General features: G+C 49.4%; 2 protein-coding genes across 2 annotated transcripts in view; one reads left to right on the top strand and one right to left on the bottom strand.

The window, feature by feature from the left end:
* Positions 1 to 20,921, bottom strand: LOC109509987 (kinesin-like protein KIF20B). Its single transcript, XM_019859960.1, is given in 41 exon segments — positions 1 to 571; positions 840 to 967; positions 1,219 to 1,333; positions 1,881 to 1,952; positions 4,251 to 4,382; positions 4,780 to 4,989; positions 5,197 to 5,292; positions 5,995 to 6,007; positions 6,078 to 6,277; positions 7,118 to 7,245; positions 8,531 to 8,656; positions 9,114 to 9,174; positions 9,360 to 9,482; positions 9,558 to 9,696; positions 10,183 to 10,421; positions 10,606 to 11,223; positions 11,671 to 12,033; positions 12,456 to 12,622; positions 12,725 to 12,812; positions 13,556 to 13,670; positions 13,831 to 13,970; positions 14,297 to 14,413; positions 14,499 to 14,621; positions 14,946 to 15,108; positions 15,214 to 15,360; positions 15,433 to 15,504; positions 15,820 to 15,931; positions 16,014 to 16,214; positions 16,413 to 16,467; positions 16,537 to 16,721; positions 16,787 to 16,925; positions 17,393 to 17,524; positions 17,598 to 17,651; positions 17,653 to 17,756; positions 17,955 to 18,009; positions 18,079 to 18,263; positions 18,329 to 18,467; positions 18,935 to 19,066; positions 19,140 to 19,229; positions 19,673 to 19,775; positions 20,677 to 20,921. Coding segments are annotated over 40 exon segments (5,667 nt in total). The 5' UTR covers position 19,775; positions 20,677 to 20,921; the 3' UTR covers positions 1 to 484.
* The window catches only part of LOC109510075 (high affinity choline transporter 1-like), a 28,254-nt gene continuing 10,004 nt past the window's right edge, over positions 6,442 to 24,691 (top strand). The window contains 8 exon segments of the mRNA XM_019860132.1: positions 6,442 to 6,566; positions 21,403 to 21,607; positions 21,734 to 21,850; positions 22,572 to 22,727; positions 22,904 to 23,052; positions 23,143 to 23,286; positions 23,518 to 23,671; positions 24,551 to 24,691. The exon segment at positions 24,551 to 24,691 is cut by the window's right edge and continues 18 nt beyond it. Coding sequence (XP_019715691.1) covers positions 21,424 to 21,607; positions 21,734 to 21,850; positions 22,572 to 22,727; positions 22,904 to 23,052; positions 23,143 to 23,286; positions 23,518 to 23,671; positions 24,551 to 24,691 — 1,045 coding nt within the window. The 5' untranslated portion in view covers positions 6,442 to 6,566; positions 21,403 to 21,423.

Genomic DNA, 24,691 nt, shown 5'->3' with positions numbered 1-24,691 from the left:
TGAATTTTAAACCATCCGAACATTTTAATCCTCAAACCAAGCGTTCTTCAAAGACAAACCGGAAGTGTTTAAAGTGCACAACCATCCAGTGATGCCATGAAAACCAAAACCGCTAATGAGTTAGCATCGTTTAGCGCTCAAACAACGAGTCAAATTGCACATCAACAATGAAATAAAGTGAACGGGCTAGTTAGCGTCAACGGTCAGACAGTGATCAAATCGAAATGCCCTCCATGAGGTTCCTCTCGTTGCAACATTAGCTTAGCCTAGCTTAGCAGAAAGACAGCAAGACATGTGCGCACCCGGTGGTACGAACGTCGCCGCGCTCCTCCGGATGGCTAGCACGCCAGCAGTCCTTGTGGCGAGCGAGGCAAGACCGACAACATGGGGCGCAACTTGGTCAAGCGCAAACAATGGCATTATGGTGGCTTGACGCACACAAACAGAACATGAACAAGTATACAAACGTGTGCATGTGTGTGTGTTAGTTGCCAATTCTGGAGCGAAGTCGTCTTTTGATGATGAGATGATCGCTTTGTTTGTCCTGAGTCACCAGGCTGGTACCGACCATCTGGAACGACAAGCAAGCAAACTCTTCAACGTAAGAGCACAAAAAGAACACAAATTCACGTGGCTTTGGTTTTTTTTCCCCCCCTCAAATATTTATGATGATGTGGGTGGTGCGAGATATTTGTCAATTCAAATATGTGCATTGGCTCTATTCGGGGAAACGAGAAGAGTCATCCAAGTCCACAGGCGGTGGACCGTAACATGCGGTGTCTGGCGCGTAACGTGTTGATGAACGCCGCGCGTGTGGAGTGAAAGGCTTGCGCGGGTACCGGGTGCGCGGGGACGGCCATGGGGGAGGAGATGTCGGCGCTGAACAACTTCCTTTTGCTCTTCTTGCTTCTCAGGCCAATGGAGGAAGAGGACGACGAGGCGCTCACCAGGCCCATCATCTTCTTGGCTGCCATCCCAAACCAAACCAAACGCGCGTTACTTTATGTCACGTTCGGCACGTTGCACGATGATGGACTGAGACGATATTGGAAAAGGAGGAGGAAAAGGAGGATAACAGAGAAGAACGAGCACAACAAGGAAAACAGATCAGCAGGGAGGAAAACCATCCGGCGCGGAAGACCCCGAAAAGGAAGACGGATGAGGACAGGAAGCACTTTGAGGCGGAACGGAGAGAGGACGCGGTGGCCGTCGACTCACCTTTGGAACCGATGAGGGTGGGCGAACTTTGCAAGAAATCGCCGATCTTCTGCAGCGTTGCGTCTTTCCGAGTGCGGGCCATGCGGGAGCCAGAGGGCGCCAACGAACGGGACTGCTACACACACACACACACACGCACAAGCACGAAAACCTTGGGATTAAAAAACCTTTGAAGGGATGTTTCGCCATCGGCCGACCGTTCCAGTGCTGGACCTGCTGCTGGCTACTGCTTTGATCGAATCATCTGAATGAATTTTGTTTTTTCCTCTTTGCCACTTGCTTCTGCCGTTGACGCTGCGCACTGCTTGCACTAACGACGCGGCTGCAAACTAAGCAACTTGCAAAGAAACAGACGCAATCGGTAGCGCAATCGTTGGCAGATTGTTTTGCATGCAGAAGGCAAAGCACGAGTCGCAAAACAAGTCGGCCGGTTTTTTTTTTTCTCCACACATCAGGTAAAAGCTGCTGGAAACGTTTGACCCCGAGGTACGTGCGTCCAAGCGGCAAATATTTGGCTCGTGCAACTCAACATGAGAGGGCGCCTTCAAAAAACTGAAGGGAGGCAACTTGGACAAGACAATGAATGACATTTGTGACGTCATGTGACCTAAATGTGATCATCCGCACAAGCAAAAGCGTGCGTGCGTCCGTCTGCTCATCACCTCCTCTTGGTGCTCGCTCAGTGTCGGCGTCACTTTAGCGTTTCTTCGATTCTCTGCCTCCACTTCATCCTGCTGACACACACACACACACACACACACACACACACACACACACAAAATCATGTTTTGGTGGTGCACATGTTGAAGGCAGCAAAGCTTCCAGTGACATGATCATGAATGGGGTGCATGGATGGGGTGTGGGGGGGTGGAGGTGGGGGTGGGGGGGAATTCCTCCCTTCTTTAATCGAGTATGCAATATCGGAAACACTTCCATCCAGGCGATAATGTAAATTCCGGTTCGATCCAAATAAACCCAGTTTTTATTTATTTATGTGTTTAAAAGATATCTTTGCAGGTCGGTAGCAAATAGGCCCGCTCCGCGATTGTCAAAGTGCGTCACGGGTACCCAGAATTTTCAACGGTCTTCCGTGGACATCGTTGTTGTCAACCCTGTCGAATTAGAGGGAAGCTTCATGCTGGTAGCGCCGTGCGCTAATGCTAATCCCTGGCAACACTGCCGCTCTGCTTACATTTTGGCTTGGACACGATCGCACTTGGGCCGCCGGGTCTGGCCGAGGTGCCAAGTCACTCGGCGCGGGGGCGCGAAATTATGCTAATTCACGCAGAATGACTCGTTTCATTTCACACTTCACAGATGTCCAGGCGCTACAAAAACACACACACACACACACACACACACACACACACACACACACACACACACCGCGCGCAAGCAAGCATTTGGATGGATTCATTCATTTCACTTAATGTGTCTTCTTTCTGTTCACACATTCCGAAGCTAAATATACAGGCGTGTGCGTGCTCGCGAGTTGAGATGTGAAAATAAAATGTGAGCAAAGATGTCGACAATTCAAAAGAATTGTTTTTTTTTTTTTTTTTGCATTGGGGACATAAGCTGATGTCAGTCAAACTAAAATCAGGACTTTCTTGGCCAACGACAGGCGGAGAGCAACTGGTGGGTCACAGCCAATCTCATCATGGTTGACAACAACACCATGCGTGTGGACGAGCACACGCCATTTGGAGCTGTTTGTGCACAGGATGGCTATTGGAGTGCGGAGAGGAGCAAAGTTTTGGTTGGGGCGGTCAGACAACGCCAGCTCACAAGACTCGCCACATATCAGTGGGTGCCATCGCTCTTGTTGTTTTTCCCCCCCAAACTCCTCCGAGCACGCCTCTGCGCTGTTTGCTTGAAGCACTCAGAGGGAAAGTCAAGTTCAAAGGAAGGTCCCAAAAATTTGCAAGCGTGCGATTGCGCGTCGAGATATATATCCATCCATCCATCCATTTTCTGATCCGCTTTATCCTAACAAGGGTCGCTGGAGTCTATCCCAGCCATCTTCGGGCAGTAGGCGGGTGCCCCCGTAAACTGGTTGCCAGCCAATCGCAGGGCACACCGAGATGAACAACCATCCGCGCTCACACTTACACCGGGGGGACAATTTGGAGTGTTCAATCAGCCTGCCGTGCATGTTTTTTGGAATGTGGGAGGAAACCGGAGTACCCGGAGAAAACCCACACAGGCACGGGGAGAACATGCAAACTTCACACAGGAAGTCCGGAGCCGGGATCGAACCCACGACCTCTGCACTGTGAGGCCGATGCGCTAACCACTGTACCGGGCCGCCCACGATATACAGGCACATATACTGTGTGTAATGGCGACTACTCACTGTAGTCGCCATTACACAACTCCTCTCCTTCCATTTTCATCTCGACCATTTTTTATTTAATAGCAACACTGCCACCAACTGTACAGACGTGCGACATGTTTTTGAGACAAATACCATCAATCGGACGATTCATTTTCCTGAGCCGAGCAGAGGCGCACCATATGGACGAAAGAGCCGCGGGTCGGCGACCCTTGCTCTACAATGACTTTATGTAGGAAACCAGTAAATATCCACAGGCAAGACTTTGATTCCATAAACTGCTGCAAGTGTTTACGCACATTCTCAAATGATCACTCCCACACATTTCCGGGAAATCACAATGTCCCATCAAAGATGAGCTCTTTATAGAACAGGCCTGCAGGCTACGCACGTTGTCCTTCAGGGAACCTTGTTGGTGACCTCAGATATTTAGCAGATACCGGGAAGACCTCTGCTTCGTGCAACTAGCGTGTGCGTGTTTGGTTGAACCGCAGGTTATGAAATCTGTATGTGGAACATCCTGCACAATGTCCCCGAATTTGCATGTCGTGACTGGCAGATGGTGTGAGTTGTTATGATGGTGGTGATGAGGAATAAATGACACGGCACAGGTTGTTGCTGAAAGTGAAAAGCAGCTACTGGGAAGGCGATTATTGAGATGGGTGTGATGAAAAAGATAAAGGCAAACCAAAAATACCTGGGGTTGATTTGTCGGACGTTTGTAAAAAGTGACCATTTGGGGGGGGGGGGGGGGGGGGGGGGGGGAAGCAAGTGAGAGTTGTTTAAAAGCTATGTGGAAAAAAAAATCCAAACACGAAAATACAGTGTTCTAAATAAATAAATCAATCAATCAATCCATTGACAGAAAATATATCCTGGTACACACATGTAAAACAGGCAACACGGGCTGTGAGTTCTGATGTCCGAAGTGGAACATGAACACGGAAAATGAAGAATAACATGATGACACGCACGTACAGTCATCATTCTTTTTAAGTGTAGGTCAGAAGACTCACACTCACACAAAATGTATAAGGACTGCAGATTCGAAGCAGACCTTTTTGTCAACTCGTGCAAGTGACTCACTCGTCTGTCTTCGTCAGTTCTTTTCATAGAGGGTGAAGGAAATATGCCCGGGAGTATTTATTGGAGTAGAGGTGGTACCCAAATGTGACGTTTGCGTTGTATGTGGCGCCACGGTCACGGTCAGAGGGGCGTTTCCCTACCTTGTCCATGTCGGCGCTCTTCCTCTTGCGGTTCGAACGTGTGATCTTGACGGTGACGGCGCTCGGGTCGCCCCGGCGCCGCAGCGCCATGCGGTCGGGCTGCAGCGGGCTGAAGGAAATCTCCATCTCGGGCTGCGGGAAGCGGCTGGCGCGCCCGTTCTCCGTGGAGATCTCCGACGATTCCAGCACGGACGGGCACCCCGACGATCCCTGAGAGGCGATGCGAGGGCGGCGCGTTATCCACAGCCGCACAAGATGGCCAGGATATTTCACACATTGTCTTCAAGGGCACGTGTGATGGAAAAGCGACTTTTTCACATGTTGCATGCAAACACGGTAGTTACGAGCGACCTTGACTCTATTAGTTTTTTTTTCTTTCTTTGCACTTGTCAGTGTAGTTTTAGTGCGAGCGCTGACCTTAGCGTCAGCGTCATCCAGTCGGCCACCCGCAAGCTCGCTGTCCTCTTTGAGCGATGTCGCGTGACTTTCCGTCTCCGCCACGCCGCCGCCAGCCTGACAGAGAAGATGTTTAAGTGGAAGAAGGATGACGATGATGCCGAGGTCACGTCAAGGGCAGGAAGCGACGCCACTTTTAATGAACGCACGCTTGAGGAAGTGTCCGCTGAGGGATGGCAAATTATTTATTCCAAGAGGAAGCAATCTTTTTCTCATTGAAAAGACAAAGACGGCTTTCTACTCGGCGATTACAGTGGAAGCTAATTTTTTAACAGTCACAGTTTTTGGAACAAATTTTTTTCCCGCCCATCACTTTGCAGAAAAGCAATCACTGCAAAATAGCAAACAATACACAACATAAGTACAATTAAAAAAATTAACAAATTCATAATTGGCAATGCAGTGAAACCGCAAAACGCGAAACATGACAAAAGCAAGAGATAAATGGAGAAACAGCGAGAACACACGAACAGACTGCAGGACCATGACTTGCATTGGCTTAAAAAAAAAGAAAAAAAAAAAAGAAGATCCAGGTCATGTTTCATGTTCATTGAGCCATTTCATGACTTGTTTCTATGCAAAATATTGCTTTGGTTTTCATATGATTTGCTATTAATGAGACTTTTCGGAACAAATTAGCACTGAATTAGTGAAAAAAAAAAAACAGAAACCCAAGACCCGAAATGCTCAGCTGGCTTTGGCCTGACCACAGCATGAAGACAAACCCGAAAGAAAGGTGGCGGCCGCGGTTGCACCGACCTCTGGCGGCGACCGCTCACAAAAAAGAGTTTTGTGGGGGGGGGGGGGGGGAGACACACCCAAAGGAATGCAAGGAATATTACATGACGACTCTTGACCATGCCGATTTAAGACCAGGGTAGCTCACCAGCTCAGCCTGCCGGGCCAGGTAGCGCTCTCGGTCCTCCGCAAACTTCTTCATTTCCTGGTTGCGCTTGTCCTCCGCCTCCTTGATTTGACCAATCAGCGCCATCTTCTCCTCCTGCCACTTTTGACGTTCCGTCAGGTGCTTCTCCTCAAACAGCTTGGCGAGAAATCAGTCACAAGACAGTCGAAAATTGTTCTCAAGAATGCACCGGGAATAAGTCATGGGTTAAAAGCTCTTGTTCTCGTGTCATTGTGTCGCATGGCTGACAAGGGGCGGAGACATGCGACAATTGGCGCGGAGAAGCTTGGCATGGTTCAAAGGCAGTCAAGTGACAACCGAAGGACAGACGCTCTCATCTGAAGGCTCTACTCGGCGACGTGGACAGTTTTATTGAAGAAAAAGACGGAAGCAGCAAACATCTGCCGTCGGTCTTTTGCAGCACAAGGTAAGCTGACGCTTATCACTCCACCGTGATGTTGATCAAGAAACATCTAGAGCGGGTCGCGATCTCATTTTTACTGAACCCGGGCAGACTTTTCCACCATTCTGGGTACTCACACTTGGAAGGTTGCAATGCCGACAGGTCGACAACACTTGGGGGGGTGTCATTCCCTGAAAAAGGAAGCTCACTCTTTCGCGACATGTTTTTGTAAATTTGTGCAATGTACCAAGGGGACCTTTAACTCTGGTGCAAGTTCACCTTATTATTCGCCGTGTTAAACAAACATAAATATAGTTTGACTGCACTACTTTTCAACAAACGATATGCAAACAGTTTAAAGAGCAAAATGAAACCGTCAAATGAATGGCTATCATTTGAGAATTAGTGATCATTAAAAAAAAAAACAAAAAAAAAAACATTTACCCAACAATTGAAGTGCAGATCTTTTGTGAGTGTGTGTGTGTGTGTGTGTGTGTCCATTACATGTGGTCCAGATGTTAAACAGTGAAGCTTGTAACCCTTTAACAGTCAATCAATAACTCCCCGCAGGTTACCGTGATGTTCTGGTGAGCGCTCATGGCTTCTTCTTTGGCCAGCTGGAGGTCACGTGACAAGGCCTCGGCGCATTGGCTCGCGTGGCCGGCGTTTTGTTTTCTCAACATCTCCTTCACTTTGTCCACCTCTGAGCAAAAACAAGACAGCAATGAGTGCTGTCATCTCATTATTTTTGCAAAGCAAGTTTGGACAACAAGTTGCGACTCGACCCTCCCTGAGGCTTCAACAACGTGCGGCTGATTACAGATTTTCCTGAATAACTAACAAGCTGCTTATTTGTCACCGCAAATGTTCATTCAAAAGGACTTTCAACATTGGACCACTTCCATTGTCAGTTATGTAACTTGCTCCAAGAGAATGTACAATTCTCAACTCAACTCAAGCGGATTTCTCAAGCACTTTAAAAACAACCATCACTGTATACAAAGTGCTGCACATGGAGCAACTATCATATATATACAACAATAAACAATGAAACAATAAATGAAGAACAAAGACAGTAGAAAGGATAAAAACAGTCAAACTAATCATCAAGTCTGAGTCCTGTCGAGTCAAAAGCCCAAGAATAGAAAGAAGTTTTGAGACGAGTTTTAAAGACGGGCAGCGAGGGGGCTTGTCAAATGTTCATTCCAAAGAAAGGGACCGGCAACGGAAAAGGCTCGTCTCCTCTGAGCCTCCGCTTAGTTCTTGATACCTCTAATAAAAAAAAAATGTCTGATCCGCAGACCCAAGGCACCGGGCAGGTGCGGAGGACCTCAGAGAGGTCAGGTGGGGCCAGGTCATTTCAAGATTTGGAGAAAAAAATGAATAAATCATCATAATAAAAATCAAAATCTAATAGAATCTTAATAAGAACTCTAAAATGTATCGGGAGGCAATGAAGGGATGCCAGAGTTGGAGCTATGAGCTCCCTCTTACGAGTAGCATCTTAAGAGGCGACCAGCGGCATTCTGGACCAACTGGAGACGCTTCATGGAGGATTGGCTGACTCCAAAGTCAAGTACATTACAGTAATCCAGCCAAGATGTGACGAAGGCATGAATGACTGTTTCAAACTGCACTTGAGAAAGGAGAGGCTTGACTTCAGCCAGCTGCGTAAAATAAAAGAAGCCGAGTACACGTAGTTCGGAAGCCGGGTGCAAAATCGGCTTGCCAGTGGCGGGTCATTGTGATTTTCTATGATTGGGATAATTTGAAAACAAACACTGAAAGAGAACTGTAGAAATAAAGAGCTGCGGATATTTGCCCATTTCGGAAATGTGACTATATCATAAGAACATATGAGGGTGATTTGAGCAAACGTGGGATTTCAGAAGTGTGTATCAAACTTTGCAGTAAGTAGCCGTCCACTGAAAAAGGTTCGGTGAGTCGTGCCGTCGAGGAAATGGTTCCGCTCTGCCCGTACGTCTTACCGTTATTGAGCTCCTGGATAAGGTGGAGTTTGTCATCCAGCATGCGCTCCATCTGCTCCTGCGTCTCCTCCTGCTCGGCGAGAGCCGAGCGCATATCGTCCACCAGCCGCTGTTTGGCCTCCAGCTCTGTGCGAGGTGGCAAGCGACAACCTTAATCAAGTCCGCAGGGAGGGACGTACAGGGGCCACTGGGACCAAACACCATCACTTCTGTCTTCTTTTCATTGAAATTCAAGAAATTTAGTGCCATGTAGGTCTTGATTTCCTCTCGACAGAATAAAAGTGGATCTCACAGTCATCCGCATAGCAGTGGAAGGAAATACCATGTTTCCTTACAATGGAGCAGATACAGTGAGAACAACAGAGGCCCCAGGATTGAGCCTTGTGGAAGACCACACGACAGTGGGGCAGTTTGTGAGCTCAATAAGAGTGACGTATGTATGTGGAGAGCGCTTTGGGCACCGTATAGTGTTCAGCAAGTGCTCCAGAAGATCAGATTGGACTGGATTTTTAATTTGTTGGAGGATGATGTGTCATTTTCAGGAAAGCACAAGAAGGAAATGTCAATCCTGTCGCGTACTCACCTTGATGAGCTTCATGGTACAGCCGCAGTGTCTCGGCACACTTGCTCTCCGCGGGCTGCTCCTACAGGAAGGGAAAGAGAAAGCCTGAAGCAGGATACATCGTGAACCGACCAAGGCAACTAACTAGATTCACTTTGTCATTTGACACACGGTCCCAGTTCTTTGAAAAGTCTTGTCGCGTTGAGTATAGTGCGCGACATGTACTGTGTCGTGCAACCAGGGAGTGGTCAATGATTCGGAACCTACTGCCTTGAGTTGTTGGATCGTTCTGTCTCTGTTTGTGAGGTCTGACTGAAGCTGCTTCTTCAGCCTTTCCACGTCTGACAGCTTCTGTCTCAAGAGCCTCTCTTCCTCTTTCATGCTGGAGATCTGCAGGAAACCATCAACGCCGTCATTCCCCCCTCGTCAAATCGGACAACAACTGCATGATGGTGTCCCACGTACATCTTTGTGGACCTGCTGGATCTGCTTCTTGTAGTCGGCCAGCTTTTCTCGGAGGTCGGAAGAGTCCTCTTCCTTCCTCTGCAGATTCGCACTCAGGCTCTGGACTTTGTCCGAGTCCTGCTTGGCAAGTTCCTTCAGTCTGGAACAACAACATTAGGGCAAAGAGTTTCACACACAGACTGCGGTTTCACACATCTCTTGGTTCTTCTCCTGGATTGCAGTCTGTAAGAAGGGCCCTTAAAAGGCCTTCAAATAAAAACAAAACCTGTCATTTTCTTCCAAAAGAAATCCAACGCCTGATTTAAATTTCCCTCCTCTTATAGAAAAAGTAGACAATGACGTGATGCTAAACAGCTTCAGCTGTTTGTTTTATTTCCCTTTCTTGGATTTGCTGACACCAACCAAGGTCTACATTAGATCGCCCCCGCCCCAGCATCAACGGACATCAACAAACCCAGAAACAGAAGATAAATCAAAATGTAAATGTCAACAAGTGAACAACGTGAGCCCAGGGCAGACCTAGTTGTGCGAATGCACCGCGAGGTCAAACTCAACTTGACGTCAAGAGCACGATGGGGCTTGACAAACGGAAATGAAAGACTTGATGAAATGGATGGTGGCCTACTTGGCGATCTCGAGGGATCTCTTCTCCAGCTCGGCGTCCTTCTGCTGGATGGCCTCGTGCGCCGCGGCCAGCAACTCCCGGCGCCGCTCGGCCTCCCTCCGCCGACACTCATGGAGCGCCTGGACATCGTCTTCGTCGCGACGCGCCTGCGCCTCCTGCAGCTTCTTCTGCAGAGCCGCCATCTGCGCCTCTTGCTCCTGCAATTTGCTCTCCAGCTCGTCCGCATTCGGCCCATCCGCCTGGTGATGAACGGCAAAATTCAAACAGGCCTGAACATTTCCAAGGTTTTTGTGGTCAGTGGATTTGTTCTGGGGGATTGAGGAGCCTCCCAAGTAGTCACGCTGGGTTGTGGTTGGATTTATTTCCTTGTTGGAAAATCCCCAAAGATGGTGGCCACTTGTAACATTACAAATGTAAGCTCACCTGCGGCTGGGACGCTTTGATCGGAGTTGCCAGCATGTGAAGCTGCTCCGTCTGGACCTCCTCATCTTTCAGCAGCTTCGCTGTCTTCTCCTCCTCTGCCTTCGAGGACGCCACTTGAGCCGCAAGCGCTGCGTTTGCCCTGCCGAGGTCCTCTTCGGCCGCACATCTTCCGGCACTTGCTTCCTGTAATTCCCTCTTCAGTCGCTCTGTCGTGAGCTCTTGCTCGCTGAGCTCCTGCCGGAGGCGCCGACACGACGCTTCCTGTACGCACAGTTCACGGCCGACTTCCTCCAGCTGCTTGTCGGACGCTTCCTGGCCTTCGCGCAGCCGCTCTCGGAGATCTCGGACCATCCGGCGCTGTTCTCGGAACTCCTGCGCCGCATGGCGTAGGCCGACGTTCTCCCGCAGCTGCTCCGACCAGAGCTTCTCGCGGGCGAGATCTTTGACGGGCAGCGGATCCGATGTTCGGCTCTCGCTCGCCGCGCTTTCTCGGGCCGTAGCTTTGCTGGGCTGCTGGTCGAGGGCATCGCGGAGGTCTTGGCCGAGGGCGGTGATGTGCTCCTGGGCAGCTTGCAATTGAGTGGACGCTTGTTCTGCTCTCAACATCTCATTGGCAACCTGCGCTCGTTTCCACAAAACTCATCTTCGTCACGGGTGTCATAGCAACGACCACCTCCGCTGATGTCGATGGCAGACATAACTCAATCACCAGAAGTTTGCGATTGGGGGTTTGGTCGCGAAATTTCAGGATGAAGTGTGCCGAAGAGTGCCGGGACAAGTAAGGACTAGTGCAAGAGAAAATGCCACAGCAATAGAACGGTCGAGCTCTTGCAATTTGACAACAAGGAGCTGAGAACAGGAAAATTCTCAACAGGTTTTTGATCCAAGAACATTTCCAGGGAATGCCTTTCGGTGACTCTTTCAGTCTCTGGTGAGAAATAATGCTCTCCATTTTTTTTCCCCCACTTACGGAATTTTGTAGCGCATATTCGATTCATCCTAAAATTTCACCCCGAATGCCCATTTGCCAAACTTGCTGAGAGATGCTTATGTCAGTCAGCTCACCTGCTGTTGGGAAGCCTTCAGTGCAGCAGTCAGCCTCGGAACCTCGTCGAGCAGCCTGCCGACTTCCTCTTTCCTGGTCCTCTGCCGCTCCGGCGTCGCTTCTCTGCTTCTCTTGCAAGCGTCAAGGGCCGAGCAGGGGTCCTCCCGGGCCACCCAGACTTCCTCTCGGGCTTCCTTAGCCTCATCCAGGGCCGCCAGCGCTTCCGTCTGGCGGCGCAGCAGGTCCTGCAGAGCGGTGTCGGCCTCCTCCCTGGATTTGCTGACCTCCTGCAGGGCCTCTTCTGTGTTTCGGAGCTTCTTCTCCAGAGCACTGATGGCGTCCTCCTGAGTGGCTCGCTCTTCACGAAGGCCGGTTAGCGCCTCCTGCAGGCACCAATGTAGAAATAGTGGTGCCAAATGACAGTTTTTGCTGAAATGCCAACCTCAAGCTCAGGTGGGAACATTTCAGAATGAGGGTACAGCTGAACCACTAGACTGAAGAAAGGACGTGGTTTGATTGAGTCATATGTGACCAGATGCACCATCCATTGTAACCAAGTCAAATAGCAAAGTCTAGTGTTCAAAATAATAATTTTTAAATAAATAAATAAATAAAGCAATGTTGTAATCATAGAGTGTAATAAAGAAAATCGTAATAAAATTTCAATTAATTGCACAGCCCTATCAGGAGGTCCTCACCTCCATGTCCTGTAACGAGCTTCAACAACACATACCCGCTCAACAACCACCACCCCTGCCCGTCCCCCGAAGGAGCATGCACAACCACCTCCGCTAGTACTCCTCACCTGCAGTTCCTTCTTCCCCCGGCAGAGGGAGGCGTTCTCCTCCGAGGTGCGCTCGGCCTCCGCCTGCAGCTCAGCCACTCGCTTCTCCAGCTGAAGCAGAGCCCGACATTTCTCCTGAAGCTCATCCGCAAGCCTCGTCTTCTCCTCCTCTGCCCCACTGCTCTCACCTTCATCGGACAACAGGAAGCGCGCGTGTGTGTGTGAATGCATAGAAGACGGATCACAACTCCAGGTGGCGTCCGAGCTTCCACAGTCCACGTCGAGCTTACCCGGCTTCATCACACTGCGCTGGAGTGTAGGCCCATCCGACGTCGGTCTGTCTTCCAGCTGAGACGAGGAGGACGCTGACATTGACGCCTGGAAGGGGAGGAAAAGCATACTTGTGAGCGCGTCCAAAACATATTTCGGATCCTGGCATCAATGTTGAGAAACGGCAGGGTCAAAGGCTGAAGGCTAAATCAGGGATTGCCCCCCTTTTTTGGTTTGTGTGTGTGTTTTAAGTAAAGAAAAATGTCATTTTATAATATGGTACTTTTTTAAAAAAGAGCACAATGGCATCATTAAATCGAATGTAAATGAATGAAAGGGTTTGTGGATCGTGCTGCAATTCAATTCCGTGCGCTGCTCTTCCCGGTGGCTAAGTTGGGAACATGCAGACAGAATTGAAGAACGATAGCCTTACTTCCTCTCAGCAAGTTCCTGTAACGGAAGGAGGATAAATATGTACCTGTGATTTTTCAGTTAAGTTATTTGTCTAAATGTGTTGCTGCACCGTTTGCGGTTGTTTGACTGCGACTATCTATGCTAACATTGGCGTGTCAGTGGCATTTTCTGTGACATGTTAGCAAGAAGCTAACAGGCGGTTCACACACTGGTTGGTTTAAAAACAAGACCCCCCTCTGACCCCCCATAAATTATTTGAATCCATGAGTGAGGGATGTGTGGCGAAACGGCGTGGTGTTGGTCGATTTCTTTGTGGACATCCCGGCTGAGAATCAGGCCGCCTTATTGGGCCAGTACTCGTCAGCAGCCTCACGATTCCATTTCAATGATTTATGAAGGCAGTAAAGCGATATTTGTAGCTCCCCTCGGCACCTCACCTCGTGGTCCTCAGCCTCTCTGCAGGCGGCCATCTTGTTGGTCATCATCTTGAATATCTCCAGACGTTTCTCCGCTCGCTCCTCCAGGAGTTGCGTCTCCCTGGCCAGCCGCTCCCTGCGAAGGGCAAAGAGCAAGACCGCCTTGACCTCGACGTCCTTGGAAGATGGGGCCGCCCACCCTGTTTCTCGCCAGGCTCACGTCCAGACAAACAGAAGGAGGCGAGGACGTTCCCACCCTGCTCCTCCCCGCCCAGCATTAGCCAACAAAGTCTCACGTGAAGTCGTTCTGCATGTCTGCGAAGATCTGGCTGAACTCTCTGCTAATGTCCTCTCTGACGTGAGTTTCCACCAGCATGCTCTCTGCTCGCTCCTGCTTCAGCGCCATTTGAAAACGTCTCAACAGCGCCACCTGCTGCTGAAGAGGACATTGTTCATTGCGGGCGCCGGGCCACAAACATGGGTGTCGTTCCTTCTTTCCGTTTGCAATTGGCATTCATATAAAACTCGAAACATGAGTCGTTTTATCTGTTTCGTTGGGCTTGTTTTTCCATTTTGTATTTTTTTGATCCAAGCCAAACTTTGAAAAATGATTAATGTTTTTCTTTGGATTGAAAAACAAAGCAAAGGAAGTTGCATCTGAGAATTCCTTTCATCTGCCGGGCAATGAAGCTCATCTCCCACACCTTTTGCTCGTTAAAAATACTCGGCTGGAGAGAAGAAAGGATACTTTGATTGGCGAACCTGATGTGTCATTTGACTGATGATGACTTCATCCTCGATTTCTCCAAGGTCTTCCTCCTCACTTTCATAGACGGTGTCCTCCACTGTTGTCTTTTCTTCGTCATCGTCATCATCCTCCTGGCGATGATAAGGCTCACATGTTAGGCAAAGGAGACCAAAATGAGGACTCACGAGGCGGCGCTGGCCACTCCTCCTGCCTCACCTGCACATCCTCCAGGGCGCTCTGCAAGCCAGTCAGAGACCCTCGCAGCGTTTTCCTGGCGCCTTTGTTGGGGTGCGGCTTGCGGGGTGGGAAGGGAGCGGCCCTGCTGGGTAGAAGCACCACCTGGAGAACACCACGCGCACACTCACCCATTTCAATTGGAAGGACACGAAGAAAATTGTGACTTGTGTCGATAAAAGCGCGTCCTCGCTGACATGCACTGCTGACTGCATACTTGTGGATGCTTTATTGAGGAACTTTATCCCCCCAAAAGCAACTCTAATTCCAGAAACGGAAACCGACAAAACCAGCCTTCTCATTTCCACATTGCTTTGCGAAGGACAAGTAAAGGCGCCCCCCTTAGATGCACCGCAAAAGTGAGCATTCATAATCAGTGATTTAAAAAAAACCAAAAAAAAAAAACATTGCGGCTCTGAGCGTTCTCACCTTCTGTGCCAGGGCGGAGAACTTGAGGACTTGGAGCGTCTCGTCGTACGTGGACGCGCACTGGTTGACGTTGACCATCATGCACACTTTGCCTCGGCCGCAGAAGAAGGACTGCAGGTAGTGCGTCAGCTTGCTCTCGCGGAAAGGGACGTGCTGCAGCAGCCTGACCAGACACACGCGTCTGTGTTGACTCTTACCCTCTCTCAAAAGACACTACCTCTCCCAAAATTGCAAGCGGGCACGCGCTGTGTCTTTGTGTGCGACTGACTTAGCGTGTTGGTTGTGCCTGAGGGCACTGATGCACTTCCCCAGGATGAGCAGCGACGTGTTGATGTTTCCGGCCTCCTTGAGCCGCTCTCCCCAGTTCTGAGTCTTGGCGCAGCGCTCCGAGCCGGCCAGGTCGCAAAGGCACAGCCTGCGCACCGACAACAAAACGCACTTTTAGCGGCACGTACACGCGTTAGCTGTCGGCCCGCACGCCACCTACTCGCTGACAGCGACCACTCGGGCAGATTGGTCATCCTTCATCCTTAGAATACGGATGGAGAAGATGCTGTGACTGCAATAAAACAAAATCATGCGGTCGAGTCACAACAATCTGAGACGTTTGGGTTTACAAATATGTACGAATCTGTGTATATCAATTTGTACTTTTCTACTTCGAAAATGTGTCTGGGCTTGTGCGTTTTAGGGGCCGGACTTGCTCCGGCAATTCCGATTCGTTCATCTTGCCGACGTCAGTGAATGACTCTTGATTGAATTGGTCAGTTATTATGACACAATTCCTGAAGATATCGCGCCGTGAGGCTGAGATATTTGTTTCGTGTGTTTAGAGCGTCCACGTTTGTGTGTATGCGTGCGTGTCGGTGGACACCTCCTGCTGGAAAGCTGGTTGATCCCAGTGGAGGAGAAGCTTTGGTTCTTCTTGCCAAGCTTCATGACTTGGTAGGCCTCGTGGGCACTGTCCACCTGCACCCAGCGCAGGTCTGCCGTGCGGATGACAAACGTTAGCAACGGTCGCACGTTCTTTAATTAAACAAGAGAACGTCAAGCGAGGCGCTCGCCGACCTTTGACGAAGGTGTTTCCCTTAACGTCCTGAGACAAGCGCAGGGGCGTCCTCCTGGCCGCCCCGCCGGGGGCGGCCTCCAGGAGGTCGTGGATGTTCTCCTTGTAGATCTCACAGAAGGAGACCCAAATGGAGAACTTGCTGTCAGCTTCCACTTGGAGGCTCAGGTGGTCTTCCGCCGTCTGCCGGTGCAGCGACGAGCCTGCCGAAACAAGAGAAACAAATGCGTGAGTTCACTTTACAGGTTTTTCAGAGAAAACTTCAGAGGATTTTCGTTGTAATTAATCTTTTTCCCCTTTGCTTTTGTAAATGACAATGACATGATTCAAAACAAGCTTTGCGAAAAATGGAAAAAGTAAATGGAATAAACCCAAAAATGCAAGAAGGGGCCAGAACTTGCCTTGGAGGCGCATGGGGCCGCTGGAGCCCCCCACGCTGCTGCCGGCCTTGTCGCTCTAGAAGAGCAAACGGGAGCTTCAAGAGGCGCCGACGTGGTCGTGACAAGAAGCCGGCCAGGGCGTTACCTCTTTTAAGTGCCGCAGCAGGTTGTCCTTGAAGGCGGCCTCCTCGGCCCGCTGCTCCTCGCTCAGACTGACGAACTCTCGGCAGCGTTGGGGTTTGATGCTGGGCCCGGTCGAGACCTTCCCCTCCATGCTGCTGAAGATGGCGTCCAAAGACCTGGGCAGGATGCCAGCGTCGCCATCCGGACCTGACGGGAGCCCCGGACGCATGAGGAGCCGTCCGCCGTAGTGGGGAGAAGAACTGGAGGCGTACCCAAAAACGTGAAGGTTTTCCCAGCGTTAGTGACCCCGTAAGTAAAGAGCAGGGAATTCCCTCCGTGGAGAACATCTTGGACCAGATCCTTGGCCGTCCCTTGGAACAACTCCCTCTGGGTGGCGTCTGGACCATACACCTGCACAACAACAACAATAACAACAATTTTCCACAACAGAATGTGGTAACATGGTACATGTTTCTTCATGTTAAAAAGAAAAAAAAATCTATATTCTGTTGGGAAAAAAAATGCTTTAATTTACCACACCCAAAAAGGGAATGATGGAACTGTAATGTTAATACTGTGATCCGGCGATATTTTTGCCCATGATTATGACCGGTATATCATTTTGACCGAATCTAATATTGGCGCATGCCATGCAACGCATCTTTGAAGACACCCCGTCCGAATCAGACACGACGGCGATCGGAATAAAAGATGCAAAAACCGGCATCTGGTGTCCGCTCTTTATTTCGCATTTCAACGGGTGTCTATCAGAGAAAATGTGCGTGCATACGGTGACGCAAGAATATGTGGAATTGTGTACGCGTGCCAGGCGGCTACGTGGTGCTGTCATGTACAGCTCAAGTGTTCCATAAGCTGACCTGAGAGAAGCGGAAGCGTTGACCGGTGTGCAGGAAGGATTTGTCCCATTTGTCAGAGCTGAGGCGAGCCGTCGGCGGCGCGCTGGGAGGCCTCAGCAGGACTGTGTCCGGAGGCTCCACGGACACGCAGTCCTGTAGACAAACATGTGCGTTGACAAGTCGCGTCCGCGACAACAGCTTTCGGCAGCCAAATGCTTGCGTGCACCTGCGACTCTCCATTCTGGGCCTCGGTCGCCGTGAAGGGTCGGACGCGGAGGTATCTCCTTGTAGATCTCACAGAAGGAGACCCAAATGGAGAACTTGCTGTCAGCTTCCACTTGGAGGCTCAGGTGGTCTTCCGCCGTCTGCCGGTGCAGCGACGAGCCTGCCGAAACAAGAGAAACAAATGCGTGAGTTCACTTTACAGGTTTTTCAGAGAAAACTTCAGAGGATTTTCGTTGTAATTAATCTTTTTCCCCTTTGCTTTTGTAAATGACAATGACATGATTCAAAACAAGCTTTGCGAAAAATGGAAAAAGTAAATGGAATAAACCCAAAAATGCAAGAAGGGGCCAGAACTTGCCTTGGAGGCGCATGGGGCCGCTGGAGCCCCCCACGCTGCTGCCGGCCTTGTCGCTCTAGAAGAGCAAACGGGAGCTTCAAGAGGCGCCGACGTGGTCGTGACAAGAAGCCGGCCAGGGCGTTACCTCTTTTAAGTGCCGCAGCAGGTTGTCCTTGAAGGCGGCCTCCTCGGCCCGCTGCTCCTCGCTCAGACTGACGAACTCTCGGCAGCGTTGGGGTTTGATGCTGGGCCCGGTCGAGACCTTCCCCTCCATGCTGCTGAAGATGGCGTCCAAAGACCTGGGCAGGATGCCAGCGTCGCCATCCGGACCTGACGGGAGCCCCGGACGCATGAGGAGCCGTCCGCCGTAGTGGGGAGAAGAACTGGAGGCGTACCCAAAAACGTGAAGGTTTTCCCAGCGTTAGTGACCCCGTAAGTAAAGAGCAGGGAATTCCCTCCGTGGAGAACATCTTGGACCAGATCCTTGGCCGTCCCTTGGAACAACTCCCTCTGGGTGGCGTCTGGACCATACACCTGCACAACAACAACAATAACAACAATTTTCCACAACAGAATGTGGTAACATGGTACATGTTTCTTCATGTTAAAAAGAAAAAAAAATCTATATTCTGTTGGGAAAAAAAATGCTTTAATTTACCACACCCAAAAAGGGAATGATGGAACTGTAATGTTAATACTGTGATCCGGCGATATTTTTGCCCATGATTATGACCGGTATATCATTTTGACCGAATCTAATATTGGCGCATGCCATGCAACGCATCTTTGAAGACACCCCGTCCGAATCAGACACGACGGCGATCGGAATAAAAGATGCAAAAACCGGCATCTGGTGTCCGCTCTTTATTTCGCATTTCAACGGGTGTCTATCAGAGAAAATGTGCGTGCATACGGTGACGCAAGAATATGTGGAATTGTGTACGCGTGCCAGGCGGCTACGTGGTGCTGTCATGTACAGCTCAAGTGTTCCATAAGCTGACCTGAGAGAAGCGGAAGCGTTGACCGGTGTGCAGGAAGGATTTGTCCCATTTGTCAGAGCTGAGGCGAGCCGTCGGCGGCGCGCTGGGAGGCCTCAGCAGGACTGTGTCCGGAGGCTCCACGGACACGCAGTCCTGTAGACAAACATGTGCGTTGACAAGTCGCGTCCGCGACAACAGCTTTCGGCAGCCAAATGCTTGCGTGCACCTGCGACTCTCCATTCTGGGCCTCGGTCGCCGTGAAGGGTCGGACGCGGAGGTAGACCTTCACGTGTTCTCTGTCTTCCGAGCTGCTGGGCTGCACCGTACCGCACCACGTGCGCACAGCCACAGACATGCGCAGATGCCACACAAAGAATGAGTCTAACTAAAAAGAAGTTTGCATGAACAATGGCGGTCCAAACGTGTTCCGCTTCGTCTGATATTTCCTTACACGACCGGGATGCGGGCAGCATGTTGCCACAGTGGTTAACAAGTGTGCTTCGCAGTTGTGAAAGTCAGGATTTGAATCTTGCCTCAGAACCTTTTTTCTGTGAGGATTTGTCCCCTTGCGCCGAATGGGTTTTTCCTCCGACATTTGCAAAACATCTTTGCTTCAGTCCACAATCTCATTTGGCTCGAGGGGTGAATGTGAGTGCGAATGCGCGTTTGTCAACATGAGCTCTGACATTGACTGCCAACCAGTCTGTTGGTTGTCTAAAAGTGCCCTGAAGCGAATGTGTGTCCATGTCCGGTCAGTACCTGAGTCAGCTGTGAGTCACTGAGGAGGCTGCTATTGCTGCTGCTGCTTTCTGCCCATAAACTGTTGAGGTTTTCCCGGTCAAGCGGACAAGATTCCATCATGCTGTCACAACATGAACACGTGCTTAAAACACAGCTTTTGCTCATTTTTATTTTACCACAACACAAATTTGACATGAGAAAACCCTCAGACCAAACAAACAAATCAAAAATGGATACGCAGGTTCATTTTATGGCACCTTGTGGCAGTGAGCCAACGAGCATTTGACTTCACTACCTGCTGTCACGAAACATCACTGGCTTAACGCGGAAGATGGGTGCAGAAGACGCATTACAGTGGTACTTCCATCTACAAGTGATCCAACTAATGACGATCACTTGTAGCATCACTTGGAAAATGAAAGTACTCGGAAGGATTGACTCCAACTAAAAAAAAAAAAAAAAGACTCCAACTCCAGTACTGTACCTGATTTCACGTTCGAGGCCACGCCCCTTATAGGCACACATCCACTACACTACAACTCGGACATACACACAGGACAATTAGATTTTATAAAACAAGTTAATTCCGTGAAATTCTCTTTATGTTTTACACAGTGCTGCGCTATTTTTCTTCGTCATCAAAAATGGTAACACAAAACTGGAACACATTAATGGTATTTCAAAACATTTCAATTGGAAAATAATAGTTTCTGATCAACATTTAAACACGACATGTTCATTTTAAAATAACTACAGATGAGTCAATCGTAACAACAATTGCATGGTCGTCTGCTGAACAAACTAATTCCCAACAACATAGGTTTACTAAAACTGTTTAAATCTCGAAGGTCTTGCTCGGCGGCCACAAATCAAACTTTTTTTTGCGACAAACCTGCCAACCTGGTACAACACACTAAAGTGACGTCATTTGCAAACGCACAACTGCTAAAAAACTAGCTTACTTTTTTAACCATTTTATGGACGCAAAAAGACGACAGCGTCTCGAAAGTTTTCACACTCACCTGGTACATCGCCTTGACACATTATAGAGCAGAAGGATATATCCGAAGAGAAATGTGGAAGAAAAGTCCGCAAAATTAGGCAAACGTCACACAAGAACGCTCGCACCCATCAGAACAGGACAACAGCAGTCAAGGAAACGGAATGGCGCTCCCAGTTTGAAACGAGCCAATCACAATAACACTTTTTCTTCTTTTACTCCGATTAGTTCGCTTTAATTTGTGCTCCTGACCCCTAGTGGAAACATTTTGAAAGGTGCCACCAGCACTGTCGACCGAGCTGCTTGCCCCGATTTCAGTGTTTTTAAATTACATTTGTTCAGGATTCGTTTTCATTTTTATTTTGAATTCGTGAAAAGTTATGAGGCTAAAATTAGTGGCTTGTTTTTTGGTCTTTTTGTGGCAGGAAGTTAAAATTAACCGAAAGCACTCAGAGGTCAATAATCATTTTTAAAAAAGATGAACTATTCTAGAGCTGCTCTCTATGTCGCTCGGTCGTGCACTTTGCACATCTATTCTTGTGAAAAAAAAATTACATTTTCCAAGATTGTAAAAATTAGCTTGACTGGACATGGGAAAACGACAGCACGTGGAATTTGCCTACATTAGGACGCTATTCCACACCCTCCGTTGAAAAAAAAAGAACTTGACGAATATATTTGTTGGTGGCAGCAAAAGTTTGGATGACCAGAAGAAACTAAAATGCCATTTTTTTTTTTTTTTTTGCAGAGGAGTGTCTTTCAGTCCGAGATGGCCGCCAACATTCCGGGCATCATCTCCATGCTCTTCTTCTACGCACTGGTCCTTGGTATCGGGATCTGGGCATCTGTCAAGTCCAGGAGGGAGAAGCGCAAGCAGGTGAGCGGCACCCTGGAGATGTCGTTGCTTGGCAACCGCAGCATCAGCCCGCTGGTGGGGGTCTTCACCATGACAGGTGAGCATCTTTCCACGCAACTTTCCGTCTTGTTGTTTTTGTGTTTTTTTTGTTTTTGGTATGGTGGTGGGTGGGGGTGAGGTTCCCCCGCGGAGTCAGCGTGCTTGTTGTTCTTCCTTCCCGAAGCCACGTGGGTCGGAGGCGGCTTCATCGTGGGTCTCGCCGAGATGGTGTACACACCCTCCATGGGCGCAGCCTGGGCCATCGCTGTCACTCTGGGATACAGCTCATCCTTTATTATTGGTAAGTAAAGGGGTCACTCCTAAAGATCTTCGATAACTCGGTGGTGTCTTTGGCCATCCATTATGGCATTGTCTGCTGGTCAGGCAGCATCTTGGCCCGGGACAGAAACATACTTAATCAATGTAAAAGGGCTATGCAGTGGTGCTTTGAGATAAAAGTAACTCTTTTCTTCATGTTCTGTTGAATGTTGTTATGTATAATCAATCAAGTGCTATTCTCCTTGTGGAAAAAAAAAAGTACAAAAAAAAAAAAAAGGACAAAAATGAGTTTTTCAGGGCGGGTGGCTGGCATTGTGTTACAAGTATGATCATTAAAAAAAAATTCAACTTGTATCTCAATGCACCGCGGCATGGACGAGGTTGAATTTGTCGAAGCTTCCCCGTGAAACTAAAAGTGGGAAGCTAATACTTTTCAGTCCAGCTTTTTCAGACTTCCCAGATAGAAAGTGACTCCATTTTATTTTGTCAACTGGCTGCATCAATTAGAATCACCTTTGCAGATTGATTTTTGCAGGAGATGTCGACTCAACTTAAAACATGTACCTGGATCCAGATGATTTTATTTCGTGCAACCTCTTGCAAAATAAAATGGAGTCAATTCAGCAGAACTTTTTTTCAGCACCGTGGCTGTGAAAGGGCCATGCGAGAGGATAATGTGTGTTTGAGAAACGTGTGATACTTCCCGACGGCTGATTGCCAAGATGATGTTGGCTCTCCACCAGGCGGGCTGGCGTTCGCTGGGCCGCTGCGCGCAACCCAATGTGTCACCATGATGGATCCCTTCCAGCGCAAGTACGGCAAAGGCCTGACGGCCGTCTTCAGCTGCACCTCGCTCTTGCTGGACGTCTTCTGGGTCCCCTCCACCCTCACCGGCCTGGGTGATGTGCACGCAATGCGCACTCACACAAGCTTACATCGTGCCACGCAGACACATTGACACACGCGTTCCTTCGCACATAAACCCCCCGAAAAACTTACGCACTGTCACACACACTAAGCACATGTGCAGCATGTCCCCGTCGTAACATAGCGTGATGTGTGTGCGTGCTTTCAGGCGTGACCATGAGCGTGGTCCTGGACATGTCGTTCAGCGTGTGCATCTGGATCTCGGCTTGCGTGGCCATCACGTACACGCTGTTGGGCGGCCTCTACTCGGTGGCCTACACCGACGTCATCCAGCTGATCCTCATCTTCTTCAGCCTGGTGGCAAACACCCCGTCACCCCTCACTCACTCACAGACTGACCGCTTGCTCACTAATTGCGTGTGTGTGCATGTGTGTACGTTCGTATAGTGGCTGTGCGTTCCGTTCGCAGTGTCCAATCCTCACGTGGCGCCCATCGGTTCCACGATGATGAACAACACGCTGCATGCGCCCTGGTTCGGCGACTGGAACGTCAGCAACATATGGATCCTCATGGATAACTACTTCTTCTTGGTAAGTGATTAAGTGAGTGAGTGGAGGAACTCACACGTGGACAAACACGCATGCATACACACACGCAAACTCACACACGCACACACACACACACACACACACACACACACACACACACACACACACACACACACACACACAATGAGTGAGTAACATGCTCGTTTGCAGGGCACACAAGTACTATGCTGTGTGTGTGGTGGTGGTGGGGTGTCGGCCTCTGTTCCCTCTCAGTCTTTCGGCAGTCTGGGATATCAGTCCTTCCACCAGAGGACGCTGTCTGCATCGTCCCCGTCCACCGCCAAGCGCCTTTGCTTCATCTCGGCCGCTCTCATCATAATCTTTGGCATCCCCCCAGTGCTGCTGGGGGCCGTGGGGGCATCCACAGGTGAGAGCGCCTTGAAACCTTGCGACGCGTAGACGGGCTGTGGCGACGAGGCACACATCAGTTCTAATGTTTGTCCGTAAAAAATATATCACTTTCACACTCACCGATACACCTTTCACACTGATGTATAATCCAAACGTATACACCAGGGGTGTCAAATATACGGCCCGCGGGCCGGAACCGGCCCCCAAGGAGGTTTGATCCGGCCCGCGGGATGATTTAAAAGTGAAAAAAATGCATTAAAGACACAGAATGAATATTTTAAATAAAATGCAATTCGTGGATTATCCGATAGGGGGCGCATTGTTTTGATCACAGTAAAAGACAACATTGTTTTGATCGGAGAAGAAAACAGCAGTAAACGCAGCAAATGATATGAAAGCGCCAATCAATGCTTCTTGAGACCAAAACAAAGGAAAGAGATGATATTTTGGTGATTCGTAGCACAGTATGGTATAATGTTAATGGTCTGGCCCACTTGACATCTACCGAGTCCGTATGTGGCCCACAATGTGAAATGAGTTTGACACCCCTGGTATACACCTTTCCTTTCACAGAAAACAGTGAAATAATAACCATTCACACTGACATACAGCACAGACCTTTCACACTAACCTTTGCCCCTTTTACACAGACAAATGCAGTGACGCATATAGACCTTCCCAACATCAGTTTGCAAATGTTATATTTCAGTGTGAAAGTTTCACGTCAATGTGAAAGTGCTATAGGTGAGTGTAAGTCCGCTTTTCACCCATAGTCAGCTGGGATAGGCTCCAGCAGCGACCCTGTTCAGGATAAGCGCTGTTGAAACGGATGGAAGGACCGTTGAAATTGAAAGTGAGGTGCCGTTTGACAGGCCCGTGAACGTTTTGTCTTCAGACTGGAACGCGACATCATACGGTTCTCCGTCCCCTTTTGAACGTGACGAGGCGGCGCTGGTTCTTCCCCTGGTGCTGCAGACCCTGACGCCGTCGTACGTCTCCATCATGGGCATCGGGTGCGTCGCCGCCGCCGTCATGG

This window comes from Hippocampus comes, unplaced genomic scaffold (assembly GCF_001891065.2).
Source record: "Hippocampus comes isolate QL1 unplaced genomic scaffold, H_comes_QL1_v1.1 scaffold39, whole genome shotgun sequence".
Lineage (NCBI taxonomy): Eukaryota > Metazoa > Chordata > Actinopteri > Syngnathiformes > Syngnathidae > Hippocampus > Hippocampus comes.
This window is presented reverse-complemented; position numbering and strand designations above follow the sequence as displayed.